General features: G+C 43.2%; 1 protein-coding gene and 1 non-coding gene across 2 annotated transcripts; one reads left to right on the forward strand and one right to left on the reverse strand.

Annotated features, from left to right (window-relative positions):
• Positions 1 to 1,235: 1,235 nt before the first annotated feature.
• Positions 1,236 to 1,349, forward strand: LOC124240496 (small nucleolar RNA SNORD89). The gene has a single exon (XR_006888890.1). It is a non-coding gene; the product is annotated as a small nucleolar RNA SNORD89 (small nucleolar RNA).
• Positions 1,350 to 4,802: 3,453 nt separating this feature from the next.
• CNOT11 (CCR4-NOT transcription complex subunit 11) lies at positions 4,803 to 19,370 on the reverse strand. Its single transcript, XM_046663515.1, has 7 exons — positions 18,777 to 19,370; positions 15,737 to 15,901; positions 12,154 to 12,306; positions 10,348 to 10,550; positions 8,876 to 9,078; positions 6,002 to 6,098; positions 4,803 to 5,920 (listed from the first exon to the last, which is right to left on the reverse strand). Exons 1-7 carry the CDS (start codon positions 19,297 to 19,299, stop codon positions 5,723 to 5,725), a joined length of 1,542 nt encoding a protein of 513 aa, XP_046519471.1. The 5' UTR covers positions 19,300 to 19,370; the 3' UTR covers positions 4,803 to 5,722.
• Positions 19,371 to 20,751: the final 1,381 nt, after the last annotated feature.

Genomic DNA, 20,751 nt, shown 5'->3' on the forward strand with positions numbered 1-20,751 from the left:
TGTTCTCTCACTTCTAGGAGGTGGGAGTCAAGGATGATGAAGGAGGTATTTTTTTAGAACTTGAAACTGTAGTCTTTGTAACTTCTAAACTAGTTACTGTGTATGTCTTTATATTGTGGGTCAAAATGATTATTGAGAAAAATAGAGTTTTAAAATTTTTAAAAATGTATTCTTATAGCTGTATCGAAGATAGAAAGCTTATCTATCTATAGCTTATTTTCTTCAGTTTGCCTCACTTTGATTCCAGCCACTCGTAGTGAAATTACTTGGTAAGCAAATAGTTTTACTGAAGTCAACTCTGTGGCCAGACTCAATTTGAGGAGCTACTGAAATAGAAAATTTGTCTTACTGTGAGCTCTTATTTTAACAGACAGCTTCAAAGTAGGTTTCCATAATAGCCGTTATGCTTGGAATCAGCCTTCTGTGGTTTATTGTGAACAGGAAAATATGTCCTTGATTCTATACTAAGTAGATTGTTTGCACTTTGTATTTGAAGAAACATACCAGCAAGAAATGCTTTAATCAATTCTTCCCAGTAGCCAATGAAACTGACTTTTAAAAAGAATACTGTGACAGATGAAGGAAGTGTGATTTCTTAATCTTGATCAGCAGCTAACAAATACAGCTTTCCTTAATTCAGAAGTTTGAACACTAAATTATGAATAGAAGAGATTGGAAGAATTGTAGTAGCCTCATCTCTAGAAACACACATCTTTAATAGCAGATAGAGAAGTTAGCAAGAGAAGAGACAACTCTTCAGTACTTCAAAAGGAAAAAGTTCCCTTTGTTAGGTTTTTTGTAGATGGAAGTAAGCATAAAGAAGGATCAAATGTTAACCAGAATTTTTGCTGAAACATAAAGTTGATAAAATGTGGGGATTATAGGGAATGTAAATGAAGAAAGGATACTAAATCTGAGAGGTTTAGGGAAGGGTTAGTTATATTATTTATGGCAGTAATCATTTTCCTTCAACAATTGTCATAAAGGCCATTTACTCACAAACAATAGAGAAACAGTATTTTTTAGCTCACAGCCGCAGCAGCGTGCGCAAGGCCGCGCGTCCGTGGGTGTGGAGCTCTCCTCGGCCCGTGGCCGCCTGCGCGCTGTGGCCAGAAGAGCGGACGGTCTGGAGCGGGGCAGACGCGCAGCACCCTGGCAGGTAACCGTTCCTGCGCGCCGGCTTCCGGGGACCTTGAGTGTGCGCAGCCTTTCCTGAAAGATTGCTCCCTGTGGTTACTGGGGAATGATGACAGTAAAAGGCCGAATTGCAGTGTCCTCCAGCAGTTTGCTCTCTTGTGGGGTACACGATGACAAAATCTCCTGAAGCGAACCACTGGTCTGACCTCAGTAACCGCAACTTGGAAGCCCCGTACCTTGAGCAGCTTTCCAAGAAAGGCATTCCCAAAGAGCGCTCAGATGTTTTAAGGAAAAGCAGTCAGTGAGCCTTCGGACAGTTTTGGGGCTTAAACGAGTAGTAAATAACCTGTCTGCACACTTTGTGATCTCCTTGCTGAGTCAAGGATGCTAGATCATAAAAACAGTCATAGACTTCCATTTGGATCCCATTTGTTCCCATTTAGATGAAATACCCAGTGTAACCAAATTCCTTAGTGAGATAGCTTAGTTTGGCAACAGTGTCTTCACATTAGAGTTTATCTGGGGGCTGGTCTGGTGACGGAGTGGTTAAGTTCGCACGCTCCACTTCTGCAGCCCGGGGGTTACAGGTCCAGATCCCGGGTGCAGACCCAACACTGCTTGTCATCTCACATAAAATAGAGGAAGATTGGCACAGATTTAGCTCAGCGACTATCTTCCTCAAGCGAAAAAAAGGAGCATTGGCAACAGATGTTAGCTCAGGGCCAATCTTCCCCACAAAAAACGTTCATTTGCTCAATGAAGGCTGAGGTTAAATTGGTATGTATATATTAGTAACTAGAATCTGAGGTAATTATACGTTTTACTCAAAAGCAGTTTCTTCGGGCTCAGTGTAAAACTGCTTTGTGATTTTTATGAAGCACAGGATGCTGACCTGAATGAAAGCTAGTTTTGTGGCTTAACCCACGTTGTGCTTCTGTGATGCAACAACCAATGAGGAAAGCCACCTACACCTTTCCCAGTTAATGTAGGTTTTGAAGTTTTAAAAACACTTTAAAGCGATTCATTTTCAAAAATACTAATACATGTATTGCTAGTTACAAGTCAAATTTCTACAATGTCACAATCAGCCATGCAGGTAGAGATTTGCCCTCATTCTAACAGCAAAGTATAAAATAAGTTGTAAATTTTAAAAAGTATTTGCATTATGTTAAAAATAAAAGGTCAGGGGCTGGTCTTGTGGCACAGCGGTTAAGTGCGCATGTTCCGCTTCGGCGGCCCGGGTTTCACTGGTTTGGATCCCGGGTGCAGACATGGCACTGCTTGGCAAGCCATGCTGTGGCAGGCGTCCCATGTATAAAGTAGAGGAAGATGGGCACGGATGTTAGCTCAGGGCCAGTCTTCCTCAGCAAAAGGAGGAGGATTGGCAGCAGATGTTAGCTCAGGGCTGATCTTCCTCAAAAAAGTAAAAGGTCAGTCAGTCCATTCTTTTTGCTGAGTTGTAGGCTTTTGTACTATGGGCTGATGAGAAACCTGGGACGCCAGGACTTCTGAGGGCTGACTGGACACTTATTGAATCCCAGGGTGACACAGGTGCTCTTGGAAGCACCTTAGGGATTTTCCCCATAAGAACAGTAGTGATTGCATAAGAGGAAAGGCAGATCAGATATAAAATGAAATCAGCAAAATGTCTTTAGGTAGAGGCTGGGAAGAGTTTTATCCAGTATGTAAAAAGTTCTTCCCATGCCTTAATTTTCCATACCCTTGAAATGTTATCTTAAAGGGATAACACTCAAAATATTTAAAATAGGTATGTGATCTGTCATTCTCCATGGGAATGTGAATCATTACAAAATGTATATTGAAGTAACTTCTCTGAATTCTACCCTAAGATGTTACTCAGTGCTGTCTTATTTTTAACAGGTGATATGAAGATATTAAAGCTAGAAATTGCAACTAGAAAATCCACAGAATTCAAGATGTATTTTTTAAAACATGACAGTTACCTTGAACTCATGTGATTACACTTAAAAGTTGATTGCAGATACTGAATCCCAGGATTATAGTTTCTTTTATTTCAGGTAAACTTTCTTCTATTTTATGTTTACTGAAGAACCTTTTGCTGGTGTAAATGTAAATCTTGACTTTTTTTTTAAATGAAATGTTCTCTAACTATTCTTTCTAAGCTATTTATTTAAAATAAATTTTGGGGCTGGCCTGGTGGTATACTGGCTGCATTCACACACTCCACTTCAGCAGCTGGGGGTTTACAGGTTCGGATCCCAGGTGTGGACCTGCATACCGACTGCCCATCAAGCCATGCTGTGGCAGTGTCCCACATACAAAATAGAAGAAGATTGGCACATATGTTAGCTCAGTGACAATCTTCCTCAAGCAAAAAGAGGAAGATTGGCAACAGATGTTAGCTCAGGGCCACTCTTCCTCACCAAAAAAACAAAAATAAATTTGAACGTATTTCCTCTTCCAAGTGAATACCAATACCGTGATCTTGAAATAATTAGCAGCAGTCAGCCTCTTTACTAGCAGAGTCCACGTTTGCTAATTTGCTTACTCAGATGTTTCTGTAACCCCAGCATCAGTGTATGTGCACTTCTGCGGTTGTCTGGACACCACCAAGTGGTACAGGTTGTGAGTTGCCTGAAACGTGTTCCCAGTTGAGGTTAAACAAGAGGATGCTCTGCCTTGGTTTCAGTTCTCAAACTGTCAACACCTGTCCTTTTCACCGTTTACTTAGTCACATTTTCTGAAACTTTGTACTTTTTGTTGGTGATTTCAGTTTAAAATGGCCCTTAAGCATAGAGCTTAAGTGTGGTCTAAGCACAAGGCGGCTGTGCTGTGCCTAACAGAGAAGATATGTGTTAGATCAGCTTCGTTCAGCCATGAGTTCCACTGCTGTTGGCCAGTTTAATGGCATCAGCAAATTGGTAGGTCCTGGAGCCCGAGGTTGCGTTGCTTCCAGCAGTGGCAGTGGCTGAAACTTTGCCATTCCGCAAAGTATGTGACTAAGTTCATGTTTCTTTTCCCAGTGCTAATATGCACAACAGTGACGCCCACTTTCAGGTACTGGGAGAAATCAAGGTTGTTGCCATTTTACATGTCTCAAGGCACTCCCCTATTACATCGGCTTGGGTCCTTATTTCCTTTAAGCAGACATATTTATAAATCTCTTACTTTCATAATACCTAAGATATAAAATGTCTTATAAAACTAGGAATACTTCTTTTTCACAAATATTGCAAGACTGTAATATTACAGTATTGCAAGATTGGAACTTGTACTCATCTTAAAACCACTAGGCTTGGGGCCGGCCCCGTGGCCGAGTGGTTAAGGTCGCGCACTCTGCTTCAGTGGCCCAGGGTTTCGTCTGTTCGGATCCTGGGCACGGACATGGCGCCGCTCATCAAGCCATGCTGAGGTGGCGTCCCACATGCCACAAGTAGAAGGACCCACAACTAAAAATATACAACTATGTACTGGGGGGCTTTGGGAGAAAAAGGAAAAATAAAATCTTTAAAAAAAAAAAAAAAACACCACCACTAGGCTTGGTGTCCTTTAACTTTTGCTCTGAGTTGGATTGGAAGGTAATTCCTGTTGAAAGATTTCCCCATAAAGAATATGCTTTGAAAAATACTCAGTAAATGAGGAAGTTTTCATCACATCATCAAATAAAAAAGTACATCAGATAATGAGTTCATAAAAAAGAACTTTAATTTAAGGCACTGTTGTCCAAAGTGAAATGAGGGCTGACAGCCACACGATGCCCCGTACTCTCCTCCTCAGGCAGGTCGCTTGCCCCACCACAGCAGGAGGCACAGACACACTCAGCAAGCAGTTTTACATGACAGTTCCTCAGTGATATGACCTCCCAAAGCACTGTTTTTCCTTAAAACAAAAAAATGACTGTCTTTAATAATAGAACTAATGAACATCTCAAGAGAGGAAAACCAGAAAACTATACCAGCTATTATAGCCTCAAAAAAGGTTTCTAAGAGGCCCAAGAAATGCATTTATTCTGTTGTCAACTAAGTCCTCATAAGAAGACAGGATAAAGTTCCAAGTATGTCCTTGGTTCAAACTGTGCTTAATGAGAAGTTAAGAGCTATGCACATAAATGGGTTCAAGGATCAAACTTCTGTTCGCCACCTGATGATTCAAAACACTCAAGTGACTTCATCTCAAGGGCAATACAAGAAACTCTTAAGAAGGTCTTCATTTACTCGTTAAATACTACTTTTAACATGGGAAGCTTAGGAAAACTGGATTCTTGACTTACCAGAAGCCCCTAACTTGTGTTTTAAACAAAAACAAGCACTTTGCTCTTAAGTGCTAAAGACCTCATCTACTTTTTTTGCAACAACTTTTTTGGGGATAACCATTCTTCCTATGGATAATCATCAGCAAGACACCTAGAAGACCTATTTTTCCAAGTTCTTACCAAAAATTCATCTAAAGGAAAAAGTCATCCAGGAAAGCAAAACTTTGCTTTAAGTAGATAAAGTCACTTTGTTTAAATGCGTTAGACTAAGCAATCCACTCAGGGTTTTAACAGTTTTACAAATGCGATCACAGTACAACTGAACAATGAATGGATGGTTCTGCTGAGGTATTATTTTGACATTTTGGTCTCAGAAGGCGTTTCCCCAGTATCCAATGTCTTCAACAACCGGAAAAGGCCAGCCGCTTCTCGTATCCTACTGAATTCAATACAGAATGCCTGTACTTCTATAAACAAGTCCTGCACATTGATAATTTTATTACGGATCAAGGATTGGAGAAAGACACACACAAGACGCACCAAACGATTCTGAAAAACAAGAAACAAATTTTAGTGTGCTCATTTTCTTGGCAGGTATTTATAAAATTTACAGAAATTTCTATTACTTACCTGCATATATTTATCCTTAATTTGTTCACAAGTAGAGATGCAATTTGATATATAAAGGTGAATGAATTCAGGAGGCAGATCAACAGCTGTAGTCAGTCTGTTTCATAAAGTCAGAAGGTGAGGGCTGTTAATTTATTTGCTAACATTAAAAAACACATAACCATAAAATATAAAATTTCCTTCAGTCAATTTAGTGTAAATTTCTGATACATGATCCAATATTTACCTAGTTTGAAATATACTTACATAAACAAACCTAGGAGCCACACACTTGTCTGAAGGAAGATGTGAGTTTAGTAACTAAACACTACAATATATAACTAAATACTAATATGAGATGTTTGCAAAAAGAGTAATAAGTGAAAAGACTTGGGAAAAAGTCTTACAAAGGCAAGTTACTTAAACTGAAAGCTAAGGAGAGAAGTGTCCCTCATAACTGAGTAAGTAGTAACAGTCTGAGTAAAGTTTGGAATCGGCACGTTCAGGAGCGCGGTGGGGAAGACCTGGCTGGAGTGTAACAAAAGCCATGGCGGCGTATCTGAGTCAGTGCAGAGTCCTGACGGGGGAGGCTGGGGTTTTCCAAAGGCTTCTGTGGAAGGTTTTAAGGGAAAAAAAAGGTGGAGTGGGAAGTCCCTGCTCAGATAAAGGTATGCTACACTAGCTATACGGTATGAACTTCCAAAAGGTAATTCTAAACTTACTTGACTAGGACTTTTTTTCGATAAGGCACTGAGGAGCTGCTGCTCCAAGGAAAGACTGGCATGGGCAGATGTGCGTGTGTCATCCACAAGTCTGTTTCACACTTAAAGGTAACGCACTGTGACAGGTGCTGGGGGGCCGAGGGGAGGGGGGCAGAACTTGTCCTTGAAATTATTCTCTAGAAAGAGTAATATTGATAAAAACATGCAGTTGTTCTTGGACTGAGTGCCAAATGTCTGGTAAGACAATAACCGCTACCAGAATGTCGTTAAGAGGAAGAAGCGAGCACTGAGCGCCCGGGCAGCCCAGGGACTTGAACAGAACGCAGCCCTGAAAGAAGAGCGAGCCCAGCGGAAGGGGAACGGCTTGAAAAAGCAGAGGGCAGAAGTGAAGTGGCACGTTTTCAACAAGCAGCTAACTAGTTTTGCCAGTGACAGAAATAAACTTAAAAACGGCATGCTTCCTCCCTCTCCCACCCCAAAACAGCACTCTCTTATGCACATGCTTGCTAGGCTTGCTTTCACCAGTTGATTAACTTAAAAGACATACGTTTTTTCCCTTAAATATAATTGAACCATCTCCTTTTTTTTTTAAGCATGTTCTTTTTTCTCTTTTTGAAGATTGGCACTGAGCTAATATCTATTGCCAATCTTCCTCTTTTTTTTCTCCCGAAAGCCCCCCAGTACATAGTTGTATATTCTAGTTGCAGGTCCTTCTAGTTGTGCTATATGTGGGACGCCACCTCAGTGTGATGAGCGGTACTAGGTCCACGCCCAGGATCCAAACCGGTGCAACACAGGCCGCCAAAGCAGAGTGCACAAACTTAACCACTCAGCCACAGGGCCGGCCCCAAAAGACATATTCTTTAGTGCAACTCCAAGTAACTTAAAAAAATATAATCTCCAACTTACAAATGAACATTCAAAAAATGTGCTCTAACTGAAATGGAGTTGCCTGGCCCTCAGAATGGATTTCCTCAGTTAGCAAAAGGACATATAATTTAGCACCCAAAACAGAACACAGGAAAGGAAGCCCACAATAAGAAGCCTAAAACTGGGACTACCTCAGGCAAACCTGGACATACGGCCACCCTATAATAAACAGTGTAATACAATAGAAGGCTCCCAAGCCTATTAAATTCATAACTTACCTAAAACGTGTCAGTAAGGAAAATAATATGAAATGGGAAAACACCGTACAGAGCACATCAAGAAGGGAATGCAGGGGGGCCGGCCCCGCGGCCGAGTGGTTAAGTTCATGCTCTCTGCTTTGGCAGCCCAGGGTTTCACCAGTTCGGATCCTGGGTGAGGACACAGCACTGCTTGTCAAGCCATGCTGAGGCGGTCTCACATGCCACAACCAGAAGGACCCACAACTAAAATATACAACTATGTACCGGAGGGCTTTGGGAAGAAGGAAAAATAAAATCTTTAAAAACAAAAAAAGGGAATGCATTGTTTCCTGGACAGTGACAAGAGTCAAGAGACAGAGTCAGGAAGGGTTTGGGAGGGTGGCGCAGCGGTTAAGTGCACACGTTCTGCTTCAGCAGCCTGGGGTTCGCTGGTCGGATCCCGGGTGTGGACATGGCACCACTTGGCAAAAGCCATGCTGTGGCAGACGTCCCACACATAAAGTAGAGGAAGATGGGCACGGATGTTAGCTCAGAACCAGTCTTCCTCAGCAAAAAGAGGAGGACTGGCAGCAGATGTTAGCTCAGGGCTAATCTTACTCAAAAAAACAAAAAGAAAAAGGTTGGGAGAAGAGTCAGGGACTTCTAGGATGACGTTCCCAGAATTCTCTCAGCTCTTAAGACCCATACTTTCCCACGATATGGCCGTTACTCATTAACAAAACAATAATGTAATGTTTGTATTTGTGCAGAGGTAAAGAAGATGTAACTATATATAGAGAAATAAATTTCAGCAATTAAGTTTCATTTATGCTTCTATTAATGCTAAATATTTGAAATCCTATCCTTCAAGTTCCTACTAATGGATGCTAAACTCACATGCAGTGAACACTATAGCTCAGAATATTTATTGAAAGGGTTTTCTCAGGCTAACAGTATCAGGAAAATAAAAATTGTTGCTAGTTTTTCCCTCGTGCCATTTAATCAGGATCTATTACCCCCCCCCCAAGAAACACACACAGATTTGATCAAGTATAGAAACTTACCGATTTACAACTTCCATTGAATGTAAAGACATGTCCATATTGACCAGGACCGAAAAGTACTCAGTGATCTGGCTTGACTGCATTAACTTCAGTAACATTTCTATAGCCACTAGAGGGTTGTTTTCCACCAGGTCAGGAAGCTTGGCTGGAGTGAGGCCAATATGATAAACAAGTTTGGGGTCTTTTTCCAACTCGCCAAGGAGCTAAATACAATCAAATTTTTAAAGAAAGAGAGGTTCTTGAGTCAAATTAGAAATTCTTTTTCTTTCCTACATACAAAAACAAGTATTTTATACTAAAAACCATAAAATGATCTGCATTGAGCCAACTTCATACGTTTTTCCCTCAAACCCATAATCATCATGTCTTGGTATTTTTTAATTTATATTTGAATTGCCAAGATAGTAAAATACAAACACCTTTAAGACAGTTTAGAAATATGCTTGATTCCCCCTGGGCATTAAACCAGGCTCAGTATTGTCTGGTTGGATACATATTGTCTGGGTTGTAACAATACCGTCAAGTCCTTTGTAGGTGGTTTTTTTCTGTCATCCATTATAACCAAAAATAATCTTAATTACCAACTGGTTCTCCCGAAGAGCACAGAGAAGTGAGGAACATCAGGAAGAGCCCCGCCTAGCCCCAGTGGAGAACAGAAGCTCTCACCTGCCGCACCCACCAGTCGGCAGTATTTTACTGGGCAAGTCGCACTCACACTGCGTGATCCAAATGGGTATCCTCAAAAAGTTTTTTTCTGCCAAATAAGTGCTTTTTCTTTTAAATTTTCTATGCTCTTTCCCCTACCTACTTGTACGTACCACACTGGACTATATTTCAGGATGGTCTAGTAAGGTGAACTACGAACACGGCTATTACTTGACCTTGAAAATAATATTTTTGTCACTATCTCCTGACAAGATCTGATGTGAAAGTATGGAAACTGAACACAATTTACCAACCAGAAACCCCCGAGCGGTGTCCTTGCCTTTCCCCTGTGGGGAGTCTTATCGTTGCACAACAGGGACTATTTTGAATCTCAAATCGACCACTAACCAGCTGGGTGATGGGTGCTAGTTTACCTTCCCTGGGCCTCATTCTCCGCCATAAAATGTTTGTGATTCTGCCAACCCTCAGGAGAGTGACTGTCCAACTTACGTGTAACAACATATGTGACATGCCCGGCTAGCACACAGCTGGAGCAGAGTGCAAAGCGAGACCCATCCTACTCTTCTCTCCCTGAGTCAAACGGATCCCAGTGAAAGGTGGTGCGTCTGTAGTCATCATACTTCATGCCCCACCACAGCGGGAGCAGCAGAACGAAGCCTCGGAGATCCAAAAGGCTCTGGATCCCAAAACTTCCTACTGCTGGCTCATGTTGACAGGATCATTTTATTGGTCACTTATCACTATGAAAACCAAAAATAAACACTTGATGGATTGAAGATAAGAAAATCTTTACAATAAATATCTACCTGTGTTTGTTGAGGAGAAGATAAGGGGCTTTTGAAGGCTTTGGCCATTATTCGCTTGATCTCTACACCAGTGCTATTCTTAACGCACATTGATTTATCCCACTGAATCGCGTGGTCAGGCTCTGTCGGGTTTAGCCAAGCCAGCTCGTCCTCACAGATGTGCAGTGGAGGTGGCGGACGAATAAACTCTGGCCGAAAATGGCCTGTAATGAGAGCAGTAATATTTGACTGTGCCCACCTCACACGTTATTTCAGTTAATGAAGTACACCCACACCTCTTTTAACAAGAATAATGTGATAAAACTCTCAGACTTGAAAATGAGAAGCAGAAATGATATACAAAGTCAGGGTTTTATTCAGAATACAAACAAGAAACCAAAGCTATTTTTGGAGAGAGGAAAGAAAAGCATTACCACAACCTGACAACTTTTAATTCAAGCATCATCACCACTTACAGCAAAAGGACACAACTTACTATACTGGTAACAGTCTTTTGATGGGAAAAATGAAATACTTTTTGATCTCACTCATCCTCTTCTTAGTTACCACTATGTTATTCAGAGACCACTATGATTTGTACTAGTTTTACCTTTACATCTTATAATCTTGAAATGGCAGGGGGAAAAAAGTATAATTGACTTTTGACATTCTCAAATGAATCTGGAGACTTTCATAAATCCCTAAATTCACAAACGCCATGTTCATTTTCATACAACAGGAAAATGAAGTGACTCAATACCTCAACTGTTTTATAAAACAAGATTGATCTTTAAGTTATAAACCCACTAAAATAAATGCTGGCTGGGACTTCTGCTGAACAAGTTTCATGCCTCACTTTGGTTTCCACAAAGGGCCTAAAAGGGTTATTCCTAGCAGGGAGACTTGCCCCCACGAAATCTGAGATTAGTCTCTAGTTTATTGAGCATGTCTGTCTCTTGGCTAAGAACCATCCCTTTCTCTTAAACTACACTCTCATCACTTATCATCACCAGAACTAGCATCTGAATCTCTCTTCAGACCATTTACACAAGGAAGCGTTTAACATTTCACAAGAACTACTACTTATGTGATCAAGTTCCCGTGAGGTGGGGATGCCTGGTGGTGCGCTGGACTCACTACCTGATTGAGCTGCTTTTTACAGACCTTTCTGGTAGCCCATGCAAGTCACAGATGTGCCTGAGCAAGTATTAAATAAAAACCATATGTGCCGTGGACCTTCAGGCAAACTTGTGACTGGCTGAGACTTCAAATATTACACCCATTTATGTCAAAGATCTACTGTAAATGGCAGAAAAAGTCACAGTGCAAGTTTTAAACTCATGGTGACACCATATCTGGAAGATATGTGCCTATCCCCACGCAGAGAGCATGCCTTCACCATTAAAACCACACAGAAACCTATAAAACCAAAAGATGCAGCCATGGTATTTCAAGTTCATAGGTGTTTTCTCTGAATTAAAGTAAATTAAGAGCTAGAAGTAAAACTTTACAATGGAGAATGGATTAATAAAGAGGTATAAAACAAAAAGTTGATAAGGTATAAAAATAGACTCATTTCAGTAAAATCAGAGAATATATCTCTTCAGGTAGCTGATGATAGGTATATAATAAAAAACTTGGTATGTAATTTTATTAGAGAAGAAACTTACTGAGCATCTCTACTATGTTCTAGACCCTATACTAGCAAGTTTCTCATTAAATTCAAGTTTAAGCAGCAACAAAAATAACAAGATGTTTCAGAAAACCGAAAAGTCTCAGAGGATGCTGATAAAATAAAACCAAGAGTATAAAATTATATATACCTACTTTCAATAGGTGGCTTTGGTCCACTGACTAAAGCTTCTGTGATCTGAGAGGCAACTGAGCTGTCAAATCCAGAGTTAGAAGAATCCGGGTCTGGGTCACTGAGAATACTAGGGAAGCTAGCCTTACTTTGGGTTGGCAATTCAGACTGGCGTTCTGAAAAAGGTTAAAATAGGAGACATTGTAAAATGGAGGGCACCACAAGGACAGTGAAAAGACAAGCTACTAACTGGGGGAAGCTATCTGCACCACATACAAAAAGGGCCAGATTCAGAATATATATATTTTTTCAAAACTCCTACAAATCAATTTTAAAAAATAGGGAAAAAGTAGGCTAATGACTTCAACAAGCATTTTATTTTTAAAAAAAGCTTAAGTTGCCAATAAACATCTGAAAAGTTGTTCAATCCCATTAGGAACCAGGGAAAAATCAATTAAAACACAAGATTCTATTACATACTCTGCAGAGTGGCAAAAATTAACAAGCTTGACATTATTAAATGCAGAGGGGGTTGGCAGGTAACTTGCACACGCTAATGGGAATGAAAAATACCACAGCAACTTTGGAAAACAATTTGCCATGACCTAGTAAACTTTTACATGTGCTTATGTTTCCATCTAGAAGAAACACTTTCATGTGTTATGTCAGGAGAACATAGAAGAATGTTCACAGCGACATTATGTCCATCAACAATAGCCTGGATAAAGAACTTGGTACTCCACTGTGTGAGTATACCACCACAGCAATGAAAAGCAACCACTACAGTTACATGTCATCAACATGGATTCAGTTCACAAATAACAACAGGAAAAAGTACAAAAAAATAAACACAGTATGATTCTATATATATAAAGTTCAAGAACATGCAAAGTGAAACTCTAGGCATGCACAAGAGGGAGGGCTATAAGATAAATCATGCATGACTACCACAAAAGTCAGGTTAGTGATGGGGGCAGCAATGGGGAGAAACACACAAGGAGCCTCTAAGTCCTGGATACTCCATTTCTTAACAAGGGTGGTGGCTGCTCTTTATTCACTTTATTATAACTCCTTAAAATGCACATGCATGTTTTATAAAGTACCATATTTCAGATTTTGTAATTTTAAAAACACTAGATGGCTAAATTCCTGATTAAAGAGCTACCAAAGTCAATAAAAGACTATGAATCCAATGGAAAAATGGCCAAACATATGAAAGATGCCTTAGACATGTGACAAGATGTTCAGCCTCACTGACTTAACATGAAAAAATGTTAATTAAAATTATCCCAGGGGCCGGCCCGGTGGCGCAGCAGTTAAGTTCGCACGTTCCACTTCTCGGCGGCCTGGGGTTCGCCGGTTCGGATCCCGGGTGCAGACATGGCACCGCTTGGCACGCCATGCTGTGGTAGGCATCACACATATAAAGTAGAGGAAGATGGGCACGGATGTTAGCTCAGGGCCAGGCTTCCTCAGCAAAGAAGAGGAGGACTGGTAGTAGTTAGCTCAGGGCTAATCTTCCTCAAAAAAATAAATAAAATAAAATAATCCCAAGATGCCATTTTTTCATCTCAGGTTGCTGAAATACAAAAAGTCGGAAAACATACTATTGACCAAGATGTAGGAAAAATTTTAAAATTGGTACCTTGTGTGGTAAATTAGCTAGTGTAGGGGTTTGGCAGGACTTTTTAGCGAAACCTCTCAAATAAACATTGTCATTTTGTTAACAGTGTAAAATTCTGCCCCTTATAGTTACTTATGTTTAACTTGTCTGCTTGTTTTTTTAAAGTTAAGAAAACGCAACTGCATCATCCCTAAGTACATGTTTAGTCCCTGGAGCCCACTGTTAAAACATCGGAATTTCAGGCCTCTGCAGAGATGATCTATGCAGCCAGCTCCAGAGAATATTAGTTTTGGTGGGTTTTTTTTTTGCACTTGTGAAAATCAATAGATTGGGACACCTTCGATCTGGCTAGGGGACAGCAAGCAGCAAGCTTAGCCACTCTGCCAAGCTTCTCAATCTAACTCTAGTCACATATTCCTTTCTGAGCTTCTTATACTTTAAAACTTCCTCACAGGCTGACTCAAGTCAGCACAAGTTGAAAAAAGAGGTCAGATATTGAATACAAATTTATTGAATACAAAGCTGGAACCCTCAGAACATACATGGCTTCTGAGTAAGGTGACTGAAATTGCCTATCACCTCTGTAACCCAGTTTTCATATCTCTGGTTAAGGAAATAATCATTTCATTTCTGTTAATAGATTGTATCTGGCACTAGTAGTTAATGAGTACTTTTGTGTACCTGCAATCTTCAAAGTCTTAAAAAGATTTCTCTTGGTTTCAGAAAATAACTATTGTTGTATGGTTAATACCCAGTAGCTAAAAAGTGAGGTTCAGAATGCTCCAAAGAAAACAGTAGTTTACTGGAAGATGTCACCTTCTCTAAGAAGCCAAATGTCACAGGCGCACAAGTCTAAGGATGCGGCACTGTCAAAATTAACACTGCAGCTCCCTTACTCACAAGGTCAAGGGTTCACAAGTCTGGCTCTCTATTTGAATTTCCCTAATGAATCACTCTCAAGTGCTAAGACCCAGGCATCTGTATTTTATTAGAGCAGGTGAGCAAAAGCTGCCTCATCCTATCCTTCAGGACTCAGAACTGCTTCCTCTGACCACCCAGCTCAAGGTCCCTCTAGTATTTTCTGTCACGACAAGCTTTTGCTTCTAGAACACCTATTCACTTGCTTATATGTGTAACACAGAAGGTGCCAAACAATCTTGAAACAGAAGAGCAAAGTGGAGGTCTCACCCTTCCTGATTTCAAAACTTAGTACAAAGCTACCATAATCAAAAGTGTGGTACTGGCCTAAAAGACAGACATATAGACCAGTGATATAGGATAGAGCCTAGAAAAGACACCCTCTCACATACGGTCAAATGATTTTCAACCAGGGTACCAAGAGAACATTGTTTTGGCTATTCAGGGTCCTTGAGATTCCATATGAATTTTATGATGGGTTTTTCTATTTCTGCAAAACACATTGTTGGGATTTTGATAGGAATTGCACTCAATCTGTAAATCACTTTGAATAGAACTGACATCAGGAAAGTGGTTTTTCTTGGTGAGGAAAATTGGCCCTTAGCTAACTTCTGTTGCCAATCTTCCTCTTTTTGCTTGAGGAAGATTGTCCCTGACTTAACACCTATGCCAATCTTCTTCTATTTTGTATGTGGGATGCCACCACAGCATGGCCTGATGAGCAGTATGTAGGTCCCCGCCCAGGATCCAAACCTGTGAACCCCGGGCTGCCTCAGTGGAGTGCATGAACTTAACCAGTACACTACCAGGGCAGTCCCAGGAAAATTTTCTTAAACTAAATTTTGTCCAGCATTCTTTTTATATTGGAAAAGCAATCAATTCAAGAGAAAACTCAAAATGAATTTATATGCCATACTGGCAAGGATCCAGTACTGAAGCTACGTTTTTCATGGAAGATACTAACCTTTTAGCAGTGACAAAGACCTTCCTTTTAAGTGAAGTACTTCAAGAAAAAAAGGCCTAAGTACCACACAAGCATGCCCAAACCACTGACTCCTCCTTACCAGCCAAGGCTAGCTGAAGCCCACTGATGTCCACAGACTGGCCCATGTTTCCGACGTCCATTAAGGCAATCTGTCGAGGGGTCTTTTTGAAGAGTTCTCTTGGGGGTGCCAGCATCAGCTGGGAAAGAAAAAACTTTTCTGGTGGAGTTATAGGAGGTAAAAATCCTGTAAACAAAAATGTATAATGATTTCTCCGATGGTTATTTTTAAAAATTAAATTGAATCTGGTAAAATTAGCATTTGCTACTTGCCACCTCAACTCACATATTTTTAAAGACAAAATTATAATTAAGTGTTAGTTAACCAAATATATACATTTATGAAAATGTAATTAATAGGTCATTTGAAATTCTATGATTTGTGGCAATATAATTGAAACTTAAAGGTTTTGTAACTATTAAGAATTTTGTTTTCTAACATGCCGCAATTCCTGCAAAGGTTAAAGCTTACATATGCAAGCAAGAACAAACAAAACCACAGCACTCAGAAATGCTTTTCTTTCTTCTCTGCTGCTACCAGCAACTGTGAAGTTGAATAGACAAGGAAGCAATCACTAGGGCCGGCCCAGTGGCGCAGCAGTTAAGTGCGCACGCTCCACTTCTGCAGGCCAGGGGTTCGCCGGTTTGGATCCTGGGTGCGGACATGGCACCGCCTGGCACGCCATGCTGTGGCAGGCGTCCCACATATAAAGCAGAGGAAGATGGGCACAGATGTTAGCTCAGGGCCAGCCTTCCTCAGCAAAAAGAGGAGGACTGGCAGCAGATGTTAGCTCAGGACTGATCTTCCTCAAAAAACTTAAATAAAGGGCCACACCCTTCCCAACCCACCCCCACCTCTAATCAACATCCACCAAAAACATCACGCCCTCTGAGAATCTCTCCAGCTACACAGGTGGACGTTCCTCTGTGCCCCCGAGCATTCTGTGACACCTACTACATACAGCCCTTTACCACACTGTGCCCTGACTATGTTTCCGTCCCCAACGACACCGCAAGCTTCTTGAGAGCTGGGAAGCATCTTATTTACCTCCAGATGCATTCTCAACTCTGGCTCTGCTTCAGAATCATCTGAAAAACTTTTTTTTTTTTAAGATTAGCACCTGAGCTAACAACTGTTGCCAATCTTTTTTTTTTCCTGCTTTTTCTCCCCAAATCCCCACAGCACACAGTTGTATATTTTAGTTGTGGGTCCTTCCAGTTGTGGCATGTGGGACGCCGCCTCAGCATGGCCTGACGAGTGGTGCCATGTCCGCGCCCAGGATCCGAACAGGGGAAACCCAGGGACACCGAAGCAGAGCACGCAAACTTAACCACTCGGCCACAGGGCCGGCCCCCTGCAAAACTTTTTAAAAATATACTCACTATATGCTCAGACTACACATGCTGTATTATAAGCCTTGGCATTGATACTCCCTGATGTGTATTTCACTACCATCCCTACCTACTGTAATAAAAGTAATGATGATAATGGGTAACACTTATCACAGATACTTTTGTTCCTCATAACTGCTCTACAAGCTAGGAATTATCATCTGCATTTTACAGAGGAAGAAACTGAGGCACAAACAGGTAAAAGAACCAATGCGTGGATTCTCTCCGCATGCAGTCTATGGTCTAGATCTGGGTTAGACTCACTGCATCTGAGAACATTGTATAAGTCATAGTTCCTTTACCTAACCCACCCTTCGGAATTCGAAGGACCCTCTGACTAAATCCCACACTGTCCCATCCTCTGCTAAGGGCACCCCAGGGTGGTGGGTTTTTGTTTCTTTCCTTCTCCCCACAGCCCCCCAGTACATAATTGTACATTCTAGTTGTAGGTCCTTCTAGTTGTGGCATGTGGGACGCCGCCTCAGCATGGCCTGACCAGCAGTGCTAGGTCCGCGCCCAGGATCCGAACCGGTGAAACCCTGGGTGGGGCCGTCCATGTCCCCTGCCCCCAGGAGTGGGTTTTGACCACTCATAACTGTTGCATTCCCTTTCTGGGCATTCTCAAACTTCCTGAAAGCCAGGTTCAGTACTTGTACCTTAAAAGCAACACAAAGACTGCCCCTTAGATAAGAGCAGTGCAGAAAACCAACCGGAAGATGCTTTAGATGAAGAAGGGGTGCCAAGGCAAGACAACGGCTAGCTTATAATGCAGAAGCTCTCCTGAGCTGCAAAACACTTCCTGGTACTACCTCAAAATCCGCTGCCTTAACCCCTGACTCCTTTATAGCAGCCCCTCCTCACAGAATCATCTGCCCCTTTTCCCACTCGTTAGGTCCTGTAAGATCATGCTGTTCCCACCTCTACCAGCTTCCCCCTTGATCCCTGTCTGTGACTTACAGGTCCCCTTATCCCTCCTCACTATCCCCTCTGTGACCGTCTCCTCTCCTGGCTACGAATCTTCTCCTAAAGTCAAGTCTCATAAAGCATCTCTTGCTTGAATTTAAAAGAAAGAAAAAAGGCAGCCTCGCGTGGAACCCACTGATCTGATCTTACCAGTGTCGCACAGTATACATTTTACGTCACGTCCAGTCGTCACGCGTCTTCTGCTCGAGGCCGTGAACGAGACTACCTCTATCCCCTGCCCCCATCACATCATCCAAAGACACCCAACAGACCAACGAAGGTAGCTGCAAAGTCCTTAAACGCTATTTAACGCGTATTTCCGTCCAAGTTCTTCGGGTTCTGAATAACGACTTCTACTTACTCGTCTGAGACTGAAAACCAGGGGCAGATCAGTATGGCATTAGCAGCAATTTTACACACCTCAGACGAGCTTTATAAGAAAGAACTGTATTTGAAGTACTAGAAACGTCAAGGCCCACACTGAGCTGCAAGATTCGACGGCCTGTAGTGTTGAGAGCAATAATTTTCGGTGCCATGAATTTATAATTAAGCCCCCGCTTCTCCATATTTTACAGTTAGGGGGGATAACTTCAAAAGGAGGCAGTTTCACTTGCGGGCGAATTCCCAGAAGCGCAGGTGGAAAAGTGATGACCCCACCGACCCCCAACGCACACCCGGCCGCGGCGGGCGGAGCGCCCCCGGCGTACCTGAGAGCGGGGGCCGGTCGGGCTCCTGGCCGCCGCGGGCGGGCGGCGCGGGGTTGAGCAGGTGCGCGAAGCTGGCGGCGAAGGGGTTGGCGGCGAGCGGCTCGGTGCGGTACATCTCCCAGAGCAGGTAGAGCGCCGTGAGGCGCTGCGCCGCGCTGGGCAGCAGGTCGGGCTGCTGCAGCAGCATGACGAGCACCGAGCCCAGGCGGAAGTGGTCAGCCTTGCTGAAGTAGTGGTGGAAGGCGGTGGACAGGCCCTCGAAGGTGCTGCCGCCGCCCGCCTCCTCCGAGATGATGCTCAGCAGGCTCGAGAGCTCCTTCGGCGTCAGGCTCATCCTGCCCGCTGGGCCCCCCGGGCCTCCACTCCCTGGCCCGGGGCCGCCTGCTCCGCCTCTGCCGCCGCCGCCCGAGCCGGAGCCCCCCGGGCCGCTCCTCGACGTCGACGCCGCCGCTTCCCGAGCCCCCCTTTGCTCCCCGGCGGTGAGAAGCCGGCCAGACGCCGCGCTCGCACCGCCGCCGGGCATCAACCTCGTTCGACTGTCCTGCTTCCCGGCCGGAGTGGCCCTGGCGCCGGCTCGCGCCGTCGCCGCGGCCGTAAAGCGCGCTGTTACACGACAGCGTCGCAAACAAAACACGCCGGGAAGCCAGATGACCGCGGAAGAGAAGGGCAGCGCGGAGCGAAAGCGAGGCCGGGAGAGCTAGGCCAGGGAGAGGATCCCGCCACGCTGAGTGGGCGGGGGAAGCTCCGGACATCGGGGCGGGGCCTGCGGGAGGGGCGGAGCTGGCCGGCTGGGCTTCTACCGCGCGCTGCGAGAGGCCGGCGCGAAGGTCTGGCGCTCGGGTGGGGTCCGCCCCTGGGCGAGCAGAAGCGAAGCGCTTAGGAGTCCCCAGGGCGCTACCTAGTACCAGACGATCCCAATAAATGTGGGCTTTATTATTGTCTGGAAAAAATGCATCTTGAATTCTAAATAGCTCCCTTAATATAACGTACGTGACTACGGTAAAATTTGTTTAAATGCAAATAACTGAAGACGCCACGCTTTCTCATAACCAAAGTTAATTTCCAGTCTTACAATCCTTTTTGCAGTAATGCAATCTTATTGCACATGAGTTTTTGTACACGGTTATTTTTAACAAGATTTCCGGAAAATGTTTCCGATAAATGTTCATTTACAAAATTGTCGCGCAACTTTTTCTTTAGCCTGCCCTAGGGCGCTGATTCTGGGCATTGGCTGCGCGTTGGCAGCCTCTGAGGAGCCTTTAAAAATACTAGTGCCTGGCCCCAGCCCCAGAGATGATGACTCCAGTATTAGAAAACAAAAAACAGAAACACTTTCCCAGGGGACGCGAATGCGCACTCGGGGCTGAGAACCGCCGAGTGCCGGCTCCTCCCTAGACCGCCGGAAACCTGGGGGATTTCACCAGCGATTCCCAGGAGGCAAGTCTGGGAATTCTGGTCTGCGCTAAACAATGCTAGCAGCTCAAGAATCTTTAGTTAGGGGCCAGCCCGACACAGCCGTTAAATTCACACTTTCCGCTTCGCAGCCCGGGTTCCCGGGTTTCCGGTGCGGACATGGCACCGCTTGGCAAGCCATGCTGTGGCAGGCATCTCACATATAAAGTAGAGGAAGATGGGCACGGATGTTAGCTCAGGGCCACTCTTCCTCTGCAAAAAGAGGAGGGTTGGCAGCAGATGTTAGCTCAGGGCTAATCTTCCTCAAAAAAAAAAAATCATTAGTTAAGCGCCGCCTTAATTCTAAAGTAAAATTGAAGGAAGGGAAATTGCCGGGTCACGGGGTATGCAGGTTCTGAAGGCTTCTTCAATTACTGCTAGGTTGCCCTCTAGAAAGGGCCTGCCAGTTAACATTCCTGACGGCAGCAAATATAATTTGCTGACCCTTAGACTCTGGGGAAACCGATTCGAATTAACTTGAAAGTACTCTCATTTTATTTTTTTACTATAGTAAAAAAAAAAT

Source organism: Equus quagga, chromosome 5 (genome assembly GCF_021613505.1).
Source record: "Equus quagga isolate Etosha38 chromosome 5, UCLA_HA_Equagga_1.0, whole genome shotgun sequence".
Lineage (NCBI taxonomy): Eukaryota > Metazoa > Chordata > Mammalia > Perissodactyla > Equidae > Equus > Equus quagga.

Coding starts and splice junctions, on each gene's coding strand:
- CNOT11 (XM_046663515.1), bottom strand. CDS start 19,299: ATGCCCGGCGGCGGTGCGAGCGCGGCGTCTGGCCGGCTTCTCACCGCC. Junction 10,551..12,153: donor ACCAAAGCCACCTATTGAAA/GTAGGTATATAT, acceptor CTCTCATTACAG/GCCATTTTCGGCCAGAGTTT. Junction 6,099..8,875: donor TCAATGGAAGTTGTAAATCG/GTAAGTTTCTAT, acceptor TTTATGAAACAG/ACTGACTACAGCTGTTGATC.